This window comes from Perissodus microlepis, chromosome 7 (genome assembly GCF_051167445.1).
Source record: "Perissodus microlepis isolate ML-2025 ecotype Zambia chromosome 7, ASM5116744v1, whole genome shotgun sequence".
Classification (NCBI taxonomy): Eukaryota; Metazoa; Chordata; class Actinopteri; order Cichliformes; family Cichlidae; genus Perissodus; species Perissodus microlepis.
This window is the reverse complement of record NC_140467.1, coordinates 15,409,338-15,426,183: the sequence shown is the minus strand read 5'-3', so window position 1 is coordinate 15,426,183 and position 16,846 is coordinate 15,409,338. Positions and strand designations below refer to the sequence as shown.

General features: G+C 42.6%; 1 protein-coding gene across 4 annotated transcripts in view; it reads right to left on the bottom strand.

Annotated features, from left to right (window-relative positions):
• reln (reelin) overlaps nucleotides 1-16,846 on the bottom strand; it is a 97,188-nt gene that overhangs the window by 36,131 nt on the left and 44,211 nt on the right. For all 4 annotated transcript variants that reach the window (XM_084933760.1, XM_084933758.1, XM_084933756.1 and 1 more), the window contains exons 4-7: nucleotides 8,299-8,369; nucleotides 1,348-1,380; nucleotides 1,161-1,239; nucleotides 953-1,049 (exon numbers count right to left, since the gene is read on the bottom strand). In XM_084933760.1, coding sequence (XP_084789886.1) covers nucleotides 953-1,049; nucleotides 1,161-1,239; nucleotides 1,348-1,380; nucleotides 8,299-8,369 — 280 coding nt within the window. The remainder of the gene's footprint in view (nucleotides 1-952; nucleotides 1,050-1,160; nucleotides 1,240-1,347; nucleotides 1,381-8,298; nucleotides 8,370-16,846) is intronic.

The window sequence follows — 16,846 nt, the reverse complement described above, 5'->3', positions numbered from 1 at the left end:
GCAGCGGCATCAAACATTTGGAAGAGTGACAAACAAAGCAAATGCTTATCAGAGAAGTAAATAGCATCACGAGCCACTAAATACTTCTATGCTGAAGCCTGGCTCTAATCTCCTACAACTGAATAAACAGTCTGAAATCGAGTTTATGAAGATAGGAAGAGAGCATGGAAATGATTGTTGTGTCCCAACGCATCTGCTGTTTTCTGCTGTACAATAGTGTGTTCAGAGTATAACAGTTGCTGTGCTGCAGTTTGCAAGAGAAGTTTTAGCAAAAGGATAAATGCCAAACAGGTGCTTCAGCATCCTGAACAGGTTGCTGGTAGATAACTAGAAGCAAGCAGTCGTAGTAAGCAGCATTTGAAAGGGATTTAAAGAGGGTGTTTGTGGCGTGTTGACATCAAAAATTAAATTTGAACAAAGAAATCATGAAATACACCAAAACTACTTTGTACTTCTGTTCCTGCACATCTTAAGGATGCTTCAAGAGGCATGTACGAGGCTGTTTTATTTGGAAGTGTTCACTTTTAGTTGTTTTTGTCTGAGGTAAAAACTGAGAAAACATATTTGAATTGATTTCATCTAACCATCAGTTAACATATGCTTAACAAATGTTAACAAATGCTGTTGCTCTTACTTACACGTTAAACAAACTGCAAAATCTGGTACTTGCTTACTCCTGAATTAATCCCCACAGAAATTAAGTCCCATAGAGAAAAACCAGGTCAGGTAAATTTCCCTTCCTTCACCGCAATCAAGCATCTCCTACGTTAGCAGTGTGTGCACAGTGTTCATGGAATATACAAATTTAAACATGAGACTCAAGTGTGGTTAGAGCAAGCATGGTGTAATTTACTGTCAGTGTAGTTGTGGCGACTGTGTGGTTGCTTTGGATGTGTGATCAATTGGCCGTAAAATGTACAGCGGCTGCAGTGTGGTCAAACATGGCAGTTACCAGCTCGCGCTCTCCGAAGGGCTCGCAGAAAGTGACCGCTCTGCCATGCATCAGTACGCCACATTGCTCTCCAACCTCACAGTTGCTACACTCAGACCTAGAGGAGAGAAGAGAAGAGAAGCCGAGCTGTTAGACAAACTGCAGTGCAGAAGTAGTGACAGTGACTGCACCCCAACATTACAAGAGGAGTCATAACCTTTTAACCTACCAGATGCTGGGGTCTAGCTCTCCTTGTAGGTTGGAGTCAAAGTCGTCACGCAGCACAGCATGTTTTCCATGAAGCTCCACTACACACATGAAGCACATGCTCACTGTTAGACACCGTCTGTACGATACTTTTCATTATCAATTTTATTTAAAAAAAAACAATAGCAAGAAGTGGAATGCAGACTGACCAAGACTCGGTCTCAGTGGGGACTCGGTTGGAGCTGAAACAGACAGAGAAGAACAGAGTGAGTGTTGCTAAGCTATACCTGCATGTCTGTTATCATGTTGCATCTGGATCTAGCAGAAGCTTACTGATCATGAAGAGCTAAAGAAGGGTGCATTAATGAGTTTTTATCATGGACAAAACTAAACACGCAGACCACACGTGTGTATTTGTCAGAAGAAGCTAGGAAAATGGACCAATCTTGAGCGATCATCTCTGAGTGAAACAAACTTTCGCTGTGTCCTGGTCAGCCATGGCTGCAGTCTCTTGCCTACTGATGTTAATTCCTTTCAGTAATGAAAGGCTGGGCTGTTATGATTAATGGTTCAATGGCAATTAACCGCCTTCCTCCCCAGAGGCGCCCTGTGTGCTGTAATCTGTGGCCGCTGCCTAGACTCAACACTCAACCATCAATCTCTCCTGGGGTATATACGCAGCTCTGAGAAGAGGCGGGAGGTGAATGGAGGGAAGTCATGACTGTTAGGATTTAATGAATCAACTATGGGTCTTAAAAAAATAGTCGCAAAGCCTTGGTGTGACCTTTGTGCTGAAACAGATGGGAGGCAAAATACGTAGACACACAGTGAGATTTAAAACTTTAGAAATCAAACTGAGGAAAGGTTTGACAGATTAGCTTAATGGAAGCTTTGTTTCACTAACTGGTGCTCATGCTTTAATAAAAAACAGGAAAGAAGTGACAAATAAAGTTGTGCATAAACTCAGACCTGCATTAAAAAGGATACTGGTGCAAACTGCAATAATAAATTAGAATATAGTTTGCACACCTTTATTTTATCAGGTTAAGGAAATCTCCAAAGTTGATCAAAGCTATCATGCAACTTAGAGAGATTCATTTCTAATTTTAAATTGCAAATAGGCTTTGATCTCACCAATTCCGCTGCACTATTTTACTCTGCTCTGGGATGGTGGGGGGTTTTAAGACAACCTTACTCCTGACTGATGAAACATAACCAGCTGTATTCTCATCCAGGATGAGCCTGCCCACCTGATAAGGTGGTCTAAGACAGCACAGCGTGGATTTGTTCCAAAGTTTAACTTTGAGTTACTTAAGACTCTCTTTCAAGCATTCGAGAAAGCCCACCTAAAAGCCCCTTATAAACAACGGAACCTGAATCGAGAGATGAGGGATTATACAAAAAAGTGTTCTTACAATTGTAATGGCTCTGGAAACGTCTTTACTTTAAGCTCAGCTTTCACTTTCTTTAGCTGCCCTCATTTCTCGCCACTGGATCCAAATGCCGGGCTTTTAGAAGTGGATTTGCTATTCATACAGTGGTGGCAAAGTTTGATGCTGACTGTAGAAGTTTAAGTGGCCTGTGTGACAGAGCTAGCTGGTTCAGTGACTGTGACCACTGCTGCTGCTCTAGTGGCCCCTGATGCTTAGCTAAGGCCAGAGCTCCAGCTTAGTGATGCAGCCCATTAAAAGCAGATCAAAGGGTTGTGTTTCCCCCCTTTCTCCATCTTATTTTGTTCTTTTCTAATCCTCCGGTGTCTGCTGATGCAGAACATGTTTAGAGAAGCCATCAGTTCAAGCATGTGTGACTCTTTCATGCTTCTTGTATCTACTTTACATTCCTATTAACCTCTAATAAAAATGATCCATACGATTGTGTGCTCAGTTTACACGGCCATGTGCTGATCTTACGTATTCAACCTGAAAAGAGCACGTACTTAAACTCATTTCCTCGTAATCCATCCTCTCAAAAAGGCATACAGTCACAAACGCTTGGTTTGTGGATAATTCTGCTCTGTATAGTCTTCTCCTCTCTTGCGTGCTTAAACAAACCCTTCTAAATCTCCTCCAGTCTATCTAGTGAGGCCATTTGGCTGGAGAAAGGCCCAGAAGATTTTTTTTTGGGTGGATAATCCCTTGAAGCTTCCAAAAAGGCCTCATTTACAGTTTTCTTTCTCCCTGCTTCATCACACTCTCCTGCTGTCTCTCTCACTTCTCTTCTATCACAATCTCTCTTTCCTTCTCACCCCCCTCCATCCGCACCCGTCCTGTCTCTCCCTGCCTAACCCTTTGCGCATCGAGAGCAGACAGTGGTGCTCATTTCACTTGGATTAATCCCCTCTCACTTTCTTAAAGACTTCAATTACTGCCTCCTCTATTAGCAGCTCATCTCTGCTAATGCCTGTATCTCCCTGGCCAGGGCTTAAACACACAAGCATGCAGAGACACACACACACACACAGATGACTTTGCCTTCCACAGCTGACCCAACCCTGTCTGATATTCTCTGTAATACACATGTACACTTGTGCACACAAATAAACAGAAGAAACAAATAAGAGTGCCATTTCAGTAAAATGCACCAGTGCTCAAAGCACATGGGTGCTGATGAGCAGGGTTGGGGTGCTACAATGGGGGACTAAATGAGCATAAGCTTTGGCAGACTCAGACATCTTGGCACAAAGATTGCGGGGCACAAGTCACGTTAAATCTTCTCCCCCTCCGTCTCCTCGCCTTCCAGCTCTAATCTCCTCTTGCTCCTCTTTCTCCCCACCCTGTAAACTGCATCCACTCTTCCAAACTCCCTTGTTCTCATCTTATTTGCGCTTTTTCCCCTTTCGTCTGACTCACATCCTTGATGACGCGAAGTGCATTTGAAGTCCTGTCCCTCTTGTCTAACCGGTGGTTGCAATTACTAACGCACCAGGTTGCAGGAAGCTGTTGTTTTTGATCTGCGGTGACTAAAAAGAGGCGCTTCTCCAAGGTTAGATAGCAGCCACTCCAGTCCATTCAGCAAAAACAGGGCGGCCGAGTGAACTCTAATTCGAGTTATTACAATAATCACAGGTCTACGGTCTGAACCACCAAAGAAGTAAGACTCACACCTCGGTGCCCACGTTATCTTTGTTTTTCTTTGCTACACATGCTTCTTCACCAAAATGGAATAAAATCATAAAACAAGAGAGGCTTATTTGTCTTCTTGTTCCTGTCAGTGTGTTAGAAGCATTATTCTTTAACATGTTATCCCCCCTCAGTTGGTAATGTTTAGCAATGAAACTAATTCCAGCAAAAACTACACAACAAAAATTGGAAAATTTTTTTTTTTTTTTTTTTAATTCAGAAGAGCAGATAAGAGCAGAAAATATGGGAAAACATGGCTACAGGAGGGAGTCAGCAGGCCAAGCGAGGGAGACAAACCAACAACCAAGGTCTCACATTTTTTTGTGCCACTGAGCAATATGGAATGGCAAGCAAGATGGCACTCAGCCAGGGAAAGCAGGCTGGCTGGCAGACTGGGTGGGTGGCGAGGAGGTGGGAGAGGCTAGGCCACCCGTCCCTTCCCTGTTGCGTTGTGATCAGGCACCCCTTAGGGAGCAGTGGCCTCTTTGAGTTATATGTCCCTTTAATAATCCATCTGGGGTGCAGTGCACTTGGCCAGGCCCATAAAGATCTGATTTATTCTCTTGCTGGAAATGAGACGACTTGGGGATGCTGTGCAGAAAGCAGGGACTGCTGGCCCTGCTGTCAGGTGATAGAACTAATGGACGGCCTACAGCGCTATTCAACACCCTCAATGACTCCACCCTTTAGCAGAGAGCACCCTTTCGTAGCCCTCCCCTACCTTTCTTCATCCCCCACCTTGGCCGCTAATAAGTCTTTCTATGGTCACTCATTAGATGCCTCCCCCCCAATCTGTTCTTATACTTTCAGTTATTTGAAGCTGTAGGAGTAATTTGAATTTTGCCACATCATTCTTTAAAGCATCTCTAAGAGCCTGTGCTGATTGGTGTCACAAACTACTCCGCCGTGCTGAGCATTTCATTTGGTTGCAGCAGAATTTGTCAGACTCCCATTACGTCTCGACTTTAGAATCCACATATAAAAACAAAATATGGGGATTTTCCCCCCCCCTGTGCAGGTTGTTGGGGTAAAGTAATGGGGTGTAGATCAAAGCAAACTGGAAGGGATGTTAGAGGAATGAATTGGAGGCAGATTGAAGGGATGGGGTAGAGAAGTGTGCTGGCACAGCAGAAAGGAGCTGTAAGCACAGGGGGGAGCAGTGTGTCGGGGACCAGGCATCCCCCAACTCTGCTAGACAGATTATTTTACACACATGTACACAAATACACACACCCCCACACAAATCCAGTCCTTGCTTATGTCTTAGCAGGCTATTTTGGGGGGCTTTCTGTTACTGAGAAGCAAAGTGTTGCATATCAGGCGTTCCACCTCGGGTTTAAGGCTTATATCGCCCGTCTCCGTTCTTTATCCTTAAATCGTATATTTACATTAGAATTTATTTGAATTATCTGTGTTGGCCATCTAATTCAAACTCTGACCTTCTTTTCTAGCTCTTTAGCTAATCTGTCCATTTGTTCTTAAAGTCTTCGCCCCAGCTGATCGGCTCTGATTGCCTGCCCTCCTCTTCGCTCCGTCTATCCTTACGTTCTCTTTTTCAACTTCCCTCCCCCTCCTCCGTGGATCATAACCCTGTTTTAGATAGCTTTCATTTCTTCAGCTCTTAAAAGCTGGAGTCTTAAGCATATGAACTTCTAAAGTGGCTTGAGCTGGCCCCATATCTTTTATTTCACTTTGAATGCTAATGTGGAGATTTGAAATAACTTTGCTCGGAGCTCACAAACGCACACACACCCCTGCATTTTCTTTGCCACTGAAAACAGAAAAATAACCTCTGGGTCTGGCAGAAAGGAAAAATCTAGAGACGGTTGTCTTACCTGCTGGTAACTCGGATTTTGTTGGGGAAAATGAGACAGTAACCACGATTTATGTCCAAGTCTCCGCAGCGTTTTTTTGACTTGGTTTTGGCATGATAATACTTTGTACGTTAAACAGCGTTGGTTCTATAACCACACGGTTTATGTGAGGTCAAAGTAGTTCTCAAGTTTCATTTTAATGTCTGAACCTTGCAGGTGTGTGTGTGTGTGTTTAAAGGTACACAGCTCTTTTGAAGTGGCAGGTTTTGGTCTGTAAAGGGGAACACAATCTGACTGGCTGTGAGTTAGGTCAGTGGTGAAGAGAAAAATGATGCTCGTCGGCGTTAGGACAACCCAACGGAGACGAAAGCGGCGGTGGTTGTGGCTCAGGAAGTGTCCCGCGGCTCAGAAAATGTCCTTGGGCAAGACACTGAACACCAAAATGACACCGGTGTTTGAGTGTATGTGTAATGGAGCGAGCCGTATGGACAAAAAATAAAAAATGATGAATGTGTTTATGTGGGTGTAAAAGCACTTTGAGAGAAAATCACTAATCACTACAAAAATGCAGTTTATATTTCTGCATTTATAGCTGTATAAAATCAGCTTCAATCATTTCATGTAAAGAAAATAATCAGAAGCTCACTTATTCCCTCATTTCTCTCCTTGTCTCCTTTTGACTTTTGTTGTCCGTGCCAGATTCATTTCTCATTTATAATTCAGATTTTCGGGATTAGTGCAGCATCACAATGAGTGATGCCCCATTAGCTGTCAATTAGCCTGCAACAAGGTCGGACAACCATTCAAATCTACTCTTTATTTTTGGTGATGGCATTTAATTACCTCTCCTTCTCTGCCCAACACTTAAATCTGGAATATATGACCTTCAAGCTTTTCATCAACACCGTCTCGTCATCTCCAACATCTTTGTCCTTTTATCTTCCTTCACCAAACGTCTTAGCTACACCTTCAATTTATAGCCCTACAATTCCTCGACTACCTCTCCCCTGTACCTCTCATCGCTTTCGCCATCCTCTATCCGATCTCGGTTCCCTCTCTCCCTGTCGTACCTGTACACGTTCCCTGAAGATTGCATTTAGTCCGTTACCTGACTGCTGGTTTTTCTGTCCATTTCCATTTACAGCTTGTGTCCTCCAAGGCCTTGTAACGTCTAAATCTCTGCTTTTCAGCTTGTCTGCTGTGAGTAGCTGTGTGTTAGTGTGATACCGCGGGGCCTTGGCACTAAACAAGTAAATGACTGTTGTTGGCTGTAGATATTTCATGTGCACAGGGAAAAGACTGGGGCAGTGTGTCACTGGGAGTGAAAGGATGAGCTCTCGGGCAAGGAGACAAAGGAGAGGAGCCTTGTCGCTCTTTCTCTCTGTCGCTCTTCCAGGCCTGACTGGGCTGACTGGGCTCTGTGCCTCATCTCTTCCAAGTGGCACGAAGGCATGAATTTGAACACTCTCTGCTTGGCATGTGCTGCATCCCTACTGGGATGTGCACTTGTAATAAAGAGCCCTCGGAGACCAAGTACAACGATTACTTTTAATCTAATAAAGACCAAGTTCTCCTGTAAGTATTCAGCATGCAGCTCAAATTCTTACTCCGAAACAGTTAGCAAAAACACCCTCGACTGCAGTTACTGTACGTCTCTACTTTCAGCATTAAAGTCCAATTTTGATCCAAAAGGAGGAGTTCTTGAGTGAGGAGGAGGGAGGCTTCTTTCCTGTAAACAAGCAATTATACACACTCAGCGTGCAGAGTGGGACTGCACTGTCTGTCAATAGCTACTTAAGGCTGTCACAGAAAGTGGATGTAAGATGTGTTGGCCATAAAGCATAAATCTCCGGCATAGAGAGAGAGAGAGAGAGAGAGGGAGGTGGGGGTGGGGGGGGGGGTTACTGAGTTTAGCATAAGCTGAAATTAAGCTGGCAACATAGGACACCCGAATATCTCTGACTCTGGCTGCATCATTAGGCAGAAAGAAAGCCAGGAAGTGCTGCAATGGCACAGTCATGAAGAAGCAGCGCATCAACTGCTTTGCCATATTTTGATAATATATGCATACAATTTGACAGACAGTAGTAGGAAGTGAGACAGAGGAGCATTATGCATATAAGTTGGTGCACATGTAACATATAGAAAATATATCTGTAAGAGCCCACGCATTCATTATGCATGTGTTTGCAAAGAGAGGTATGCATGCAACATCCCCAATACTCACCTCCTTGCTCACAAAGCTGCTGGGCCAGCGTGTCTTTGAAAAGGATCTGTCCTCGATATGTTGCCGTGGCGCTGAGAAAAAGCAAAAGGAAAGACGGGAGAAACAGAGAAGGAGAGAAAATCATTATTTAAAAATAAAACAAAAAAAGATGAAAAGTTTACTTATTTCCTCTAATATTCAATTCAATATTCATTTTGGTGTGATTTTGAAGGTAAAGAAGTCAGATAGATGCATTTATATATTGATATTGACAGAAATGATAAACAAGTGAAAAGGCATTGCTGAGCAAAAAGACAAACAGTACCAAACAGTACCATTACAGTAAAAATAGAGCATGGGTTATACAATATCCAATATCATCATTCCTCGCACTGACACACTGCATTCCTTGCATGTCCGTGTAAATCTAGCTGTATGCAGCGTGTCATTCATAGAGAATGGAATATGAATTTCCTTCAGGTGGCCATAAAATGCCTTATTCATATGAAAATGGAGAATCTTTAAAAACCTAAGAGGGTGAAATTGTTCAGAGTGCACTGAGATATTTTACACAGATACTGAGACATGCTCTACTGTCCTGTAGAATGAGATCCACTGTAATCTGTGACAGCAGAATGACACTGCGAGCACGTCGAACAAGCTGTACAGAAACCTTGTTCATTCAAAAAATAATAACCACGAAAAAAATACCACTACTGCTGCTGTAGTAGTACTAATCGTAGTAAAAACAGTAAAAGAAAAACGTTTGGTATGTTGTTTATTTAAAAGCTTAGGAGAAGACAGATATAATAAAACGTGAAAAAAATACAAGCTCATAAATCAGGAGGGAGAATGAGGCGCAAAGATCACTGGGTCTGAAAAAAAGCTGCAATTTTCAGAGAGACCTTGAAATGAGTTGTGGGGAAAATATATAAGTTTTAGAGCCCTTTGAAGCTCAGTCCAGTTAGGAAACTTCTGCACAACAACACTACACTTTTAGATGGCCAGTAAAAGCCGTAACTCCCCACTTCTACAATATAACCTACATTTTCCCCACATAATATACGGATGAAAAACAACTGCGGTGTGACTGAGGTCGAAAACATAAAAAGGGAGAAATATCGCAGCTCTAATGTGAGTCTGCTCGTGCTGTTACTGCTTGTCCATCAAGGAGAGGAGAAAAGTTGCCTCACTGGGTGCACAGATAAACTTTCAAAAGTGCCCTAATCAGCCTTCGGCATTAATTATTAACATCATATGTGGCTTGTAAACTTGAGCGACCTCCCACACACTCAAACACAACTATGTACACCACCCGCATACACCGATCGAGTCTCTTGAAGGGATACTTGTAAGCGTCCTCCTTCACACTGTGTGTGCAACGTACAGTACAGATGTTACAGTGCACTACAGCAGTTTTTGTATGCTGCGCCACACCCAGTCAACATACTGTATAGGAGGAGAGGAGGGTGTAGACAATATGGTGCTTGCCTGAGTCACCCGTGAGGTTCACAGACTCGCTTCCTTCTCCTTATTCATCACTCCTCTTTCCTTCCCTACAGTCCAACGTGGATTTTGTCTCTCACCTCACCAAACTTGCCTTTTATGGGTGCCGAGGCATTTACGCGTTTGTCTCAGCTCATGAATAATGAATAGACCCCCTTATTAATTAATAAAGACCTCTTGTGCTTGCGCAGAGTGGGGAGAAAACACACTTAATTACAGTCATATTTCAGAATTCGGTGAAAACTAATTTGAGGCTGGTATTTATGAATAAAAGATGGCGCGTAACGAACAGCGGGTGGGGATGTAGGAACAAGGCCCTTAAATATTTACTAAACACACTCTCTGCTCAAGTACACTAAACAGATTCTGTTAGGTGCCAGAGGATGTGTGTGTGTGGAGGGCGGGGGTAACGTAATATAAAATCAAAAATGCTTTCTTAGTCTCCAAAAAACACAAAACAAAAAATAAAACAATTAATGTGGCAGATTTTCAATAGAAATGAGAGATATTTCCTTTAAAAAGTATGTGAGAGGTTGGTGTGACTTAATAAGATGTATGTCATTAAAGCAGCAGCCAGGAGAGGGCATTTAGTCTGAGCCGACAAGTGTGTGATCAGCACAGCACGACGCCGTCTCTGTCCTGCCGTCACACTCCAGTGGTTCCTCGGTGTGTCTCTCATTACCGTCTCCACTCTGGTAGCCACACACACACGCAGGCAGCGAACAGTACCGATACATGCAAAACAATTACTGCACATCTAAATATTAATTTGACTTTCTTTGAGGGGTGGGGTGGGTGGGGCAATTAAGGGCCTTAATGTGTTGGTGTTTTTTTTCCACTCTCTTCCCTTCTCTGATTCAACCGAGGGATCATTCATCTTCTGAGAATAAGTGTCATCCTCACTCTTCTCATTAGTCTGAAGGAGAAAATCTGAGACGGGAAAGAGAGGAGGGGATTGAGGAAGATGAAGAAAAAGCTGGGATCTAAGAGAGAAAGAAAGATGGAAAAATGGACGGGGAAGGGGAGGGGGTTGGGTTATAAGGTTCGAGGAAACTGAGACAGGAGAGGGGGGGTTAGATGGCCTTGTCTTTCAAAGTCCACAATCTGCTGTCAAATAGCGAAGCATTGGAGTAAAGGCGGGAACGGGCACACACAATTGAAGCCATATACGAGTTTTAACATGTACGCAGATGGACAGCCTGTCACTCAAGAAGCTCCCAAAAGGGCTCGGAGTGGGTAATTACCAAGCATGTCTTCCATGTTAGATTGCATGTTGCTGTCGGCCATAAGTATCCCCCAGGAGCCAACTTGACAGCTCTCTACTAAACCACTCTCACATGCACGCATACACATATATTTATATGAACGCAGTGCGAATGCAGCCGATTTACCCAAGAACACGAACCCATATACATATTAAATATAGCTACAAGATACGACTTTAGTCAACACTCTCATCCTCTCTTCCTCAAATCCCAATTAAAAGCTCATTTTCTCTCCCGGCTCACTATTCCTGTTGGTAATCATGATTAATACGAGGACTTTCAGTGGGGTAGAGTTCTAGTCGCTAGCACTGATTTGGTGCATTTGGACCTAGCCCTTAAAATAATACACGCTAATTGGTTGATTTATCTTCCATGTTGAGGACCAGCTGTGGTTATGACACCGCAATCAGGGACAATAGAAAAAGATAAAGAAGTAATGAGACGGGCAAAATCCACATTCTGGTGTCTTCCAGAACATTTGGCAATCAGGAGCTCTGATAAAAAATAACATGTAGTCTTGATTCGTTACTGTGAAGGTGCAGTTGGCTTTGTGGAATCACATTACTCCCTATGCCTCTGACTGCCCCTAAATTAATTAATTGAAAAAGGCTTTTGGAGAACATGCAAATTTAATGAAGCTCCACAGAAGAGGGATTTGGGAGTTGTTTGGCAAATTACCTGCTTGTTAGCACAGGGTCATTGAGAGTTATGGCTCAGAATACAGCCAGAAGAAGAGCGGTTATTGCTCGGCATACAGCTTGAGGAGAAGAGCAATTGACCTTGACTACTGTTAGCGAGTAATAATTAGGGAGATTAGGAAAACCACAGTGTTTAGGAGTAAATATGCGAGGAAGGCAAGGAAAAAAAAAATCAGCTTGTAAAAACTGCAGATTTTTAAGTGCAGATAAAGGCATGTGCTGCTAAAAAAATGACTTCTTCTAAACTTGAGAAAAAGCAGCAGTAAAATGTCCCCTTTTCTTCAGGACAAAAGGAGGAGACGGGGAAGAATGAGCTGTATTTACCCAGCGTCAACAACGAGGGAGATGAATTCCTGACCGACTGTGTCTGTTATATCTCGTGCGCATTCACAGAACGGGCAGTGCAGAATGCGAATGAATAATTTGACACGAAATACATTTGGGGCAGCCCGGCTCTCCCTGGTTCATTACGCTGCATTTAAAATCAAGTGCTTGCCTTTTTTCAGTCTTCATGCTCTATTTCACCTGGAACTGTTAAGGTGGTCAACATCCCAGCAGGTAGGACAGCGCCCGCTCTCTTGATAATAAGACCGTGCGATGACAGTACAGCACTTATGTGTTGTGGACAATATGTGGCAGTATTGATCAGAGCACTGATGCATACACATGTGTGTGGATGTGTGCCTCTGTGTACACAGGGGTATGTACATAATTACAGGGGTCATGGGCCATCCCTGGGGAAATAAGACAATATCAATAATGGAAACACGTCTGCGGTCAACAGCAACAGGAGCTTGGGTTGTCCAGAAAATGTCCAAGATTTACCGTTAAATTTGAGAAACTGTGATATTTGAAAAGTTTAAGAAAGGTTAAGAACATGAATATGTTAGATATAAGAGTTGCTGTCTTATATGGGAATTTGTGATATATGAAAATTGGAATTATATGGACGGACTGTGTCAGATTTGCAGCTCTAGTCGGTTCTGGCGGGAGGAAAAAAAAGGGTCGGATTTATGTCCTCTGTCATCGTTCACATTTCTCCCCCATATATCTGTATCTACATTGCCAAAATGAGATTACCTGGCCTGAATCGATCCCTCATGTTCCTCGGCCAAGTGTCTACAGTTAATCTGCCACAGGCTACAGGCCAATGTGGAGCTTTAATGACGAGGAGAGCTCATTAACTACTGATTATATGTTAAAACAGACTCAAAGATTGACTTGAATAACAACAAATCAATGGAGCTGACGAATACCCGGAGAAATTAGAAGCTGGCTGAGATAGATCACCTGTCAGTCCTTTGACCCTTGACCTCCGATTAGCTGTCTATCATTCTGTCTGTCAATATTACTCTGCTAGATGCTTAAGACACAGACAAATTATTATAAGGTGAAATAAAAACTCTAACTTAAATATTTCTGGATGTTAAAACATTTTTTAGAGTGCCTAAAAGCAGTAGCTCACTGCAACAATACAACCATTCTTATTATTTCACATGGAGCGCCCTAAGAGCTAAGCAAATGCTGCAAAAGCACCCAAATAATGCTCTTCCCATGCAGCAGCAGACTGTACAGTCTACACAATAGTGCACTATATATTTCACAAACTCTATGTTCTCACAGACCTGCTTACTTTGAGCAGATGGCAGTACCAACAACACCACAACACCCGGCATAATTACAGCACAGAAACCATTCCTCTTCAATCACAGCTAACAAGACAAGAGAGAGTATGAGCTCTCTCTCTGCTTCACTTTGGTTTTTTTTAATTATACCTTTCACATTGCCCCTAACAATGATTTCAGTCCGTCTCCAGTCCACAAAAGAAACAACAGGTAGCAGAGATGTAGATAAGACTAAAATCTGTGTTTGCATACAAACGCAGATCTATATATACACACACGTGCGTGCATATAAAACACAACAGTATGCCATGAGAGAGAGTGTGCCATTAGATCTGCAGACATCCGTTTCCTCAGGGGAACACTTTGGAAAAGGGGGCTCGCATGCAGTAATTAAAGCAATCTTCATCCCAGCAGCTGTCTGACTCCCACAGGGCCACGGTGCAAAGGACTGCAACATGCCCGTGCACACACACACACAGACACACGCACATATATACATGCATACGACACATACAAACACACATGAGCGTGCATACATATCCACATGTGCAATCTATAACATCAAAAGTTACACACGGTGCTAAGCTTTTTGTTAAATATGTTTCTCTGAAGCTATCTGTTGGAACAGATTTTTAACACTCACGGACACACGAACACACACAAACACTCACACTGATTGCCTCGAGGCTATAAGTGAAGCAAAACAGAGCAAAAGAATGAAAGCAACACACCAGTGCATCTTTGCTTTTGCCAGAAGAAGCTATTAACCATTCTCACCTCTCTTAGTACAGCAAAGTAATTAGTACATTATACAACGGTGTGGACTCTCATGTCTGCAAGAAGAACAAAAGTGGGCCACGACTGTTTTGTGCAGTTGTTGAATTGTGAGTTGGAGTGCACGTGTATAAAAAAGTTTAATCCCGACTTTCAGCATAACAGTAAGAGTTGCATTTCGACCCAGTGTTCACTTCCATATATTAATGAATTATTTTTGATGGCTTCTAGCTTGGATAGAGCTCCCTGACCTGACTGTATGTTTTGCTTAAGAAAGTTCAGCAAGCTTTAGTTTTCACTGTGTCCTGCTCCAAAGCAATCCCATAGCCCATAGCAATTACACTAAATAACAGCAATATTAATAATCATAGGAATATTCGGCTGTTCTTTTTTCATACCTTGACATATTCCGTTTCTCCTCAGACAACCTTTTCTCTTGTATATATTCAGAACATTGCATATAATGATCTACATATACATTTCCATTTAAATAGGCTGAATGACCGAATGTAAACCGAAGACACCTACGACACTAACTGAAGACAACAGACTGCTGGAAATCCAATCCATTTCTGTGTCATCACTTCTGTCTGTTCATCGAAATTGAAAATTCTGCTCCAGCGGCAAAACAAAGGCATGCAAATTTGCTTGACAAAGTAGCGTTGTTCAGCGAGGTGTAAGGGTACAAGCACTTTTGGACTGTCTGTATGCGAGTTTGTGTTCTCCCCTCCACCTCTGCTTCTTCCTTTCATCTCCTCTCCTCTTCTACACCAAGGCCTCTCCTTCTTTTTAGGTGGGAATTTACAGCCACCCAGAAAATGAGTTCTTCTGGATGCCCACGTCATTGCACTCTATCACTCCTGCTAGAGATCAGTTACCAGGAACACTCCCACAATATAGCCCATAAAACTGCTCACAGAGCCCATATTAATGCACCCGGTGGACCAGCTCCAGTTCTCTGAAGGACATGTCGCGTCTTTGCCTTTAATTTAAACACTCATGGACAACACTCGTGGAAAATAGCCCTTGTATCAATCAAGGAAGTACTGCCATGGGCAAGGGCAGGAGGCTTCATTATTTACATTTTGTACAATCTAGAAAAAAACAGTTATTTCTTTTATATTTAAATTCTGATCTGTAAGATCTTACCTGAATTAACAAACGGTGTTTGTTAATTTGTGTTTGAGTCAGTGAAATGTGACACATGATACAAAGACAAATAACTTCTAACTAAATTCCAATACTTCAAAAAGGGTCAGTTCTTTCAAGAAAAATACTTAAATTACTTTAAAAAAAGAAATTACATTTAAAACAGCGAGTTCAACGTCATTTTAACGAGATTACATTGACAGCACTAAGTACATTTACCAGCCATTTCATTAGGTACAACTGTTATAACTGCTTATTAGGACTAATACTAGGACTAAGGTGACTTTGAATGCGGTTGGTGTTGGTGTGGGTTGTTTAAAAAGGGCTGATCAACTTGGATTTTCCCACACATCTCTAAGGTTTCCATAGCATGGTTTGAAAAAGGGGCAGCACTCTGGGTGAAAAAGCCTTGCCGATGAGTAAGGTCAGAGGATAATGGCCAGACTGTTTCGAGCTAGTAGGCATCAATAACTCCAGTTACCACTCGTTACAACCAAGGTATGCAGAAAAGCATCTCTTCACCCACTGCAGCAGGTGACAGTCCTGTCACGTACAAACAGGAAACTCAGCATACAGTTCACACAGGCTCTCTAAAATTGGCCAATGAAAAATTGGAGAAATGTTGCCTGGACCGAGGAGTCATGATTTGTACTGTAGGGTCAGAATATGATGTAAACCACATGAATGAATGGAGCCATCCTGCCTGGTATCAACAGTTCTGGCTGGTGAGGCTGGTGCAAGGGTGGAATATTTTCTTGGCACACTTGGGGCCCCTTCCTACGAACTAAGCATCACTTAAACGCAAGAGCATACATCACTATTGTTGCTGAACATGCCAATTCTCTTATGACCAAAGTGTGCTCTTTCAGCAGGATAACCCATCATGTCACAAAACTCAAATCATGAGTTCACTGTACTCAAATGGCCTCCACTGTTACCAGTTTAATCCAGTAGAGCAACTATGGGATATGATGGAAGGGGGAGATTCACATCTTGGATGTGCAGCAGACAAATCTGCACCAACTGTGTGACGCTATCATGTCAATATGGACCAAAATCTCTGAGGAATGTTTAGAGTACCTTGTTAAATCTATGACCCGAATTGAGAAATGAGGCAATCTGAAGCCAAAACTGGCTCCAACCTGGTATTTGCAGAGTGCCTAATTCTAATAAAGTGGTATAAAGTGCATACTCAGACTTGAAAACAGAGCATCTGCTGGTCAGTGACGAGGCTACAATACTGTACTGAACCACCAGGACTGAAAAAAGAAGCCAGTTCTAAAGTACCAGAACTGCCCTTTGTCCAAAAGGCCACCTGATGCTGGCTTCAAAAACCAGCTAATCCCCACAGACTCACATGCAGCCCAACTAAACAGCACTAACTGGCAACTGGCGCTGGCAAAAGTCGGCAGCCTTAACCCAACAAATTTCCCATTCGTGGGACTAATAAAGGTTATCTTTATCTTTAAAAATATAACTAACTCAATAGCTACTGTATGAAGGGAATGGGTCTTTCAAAGAAATATCATACAAATAAAACATGACAGCTACC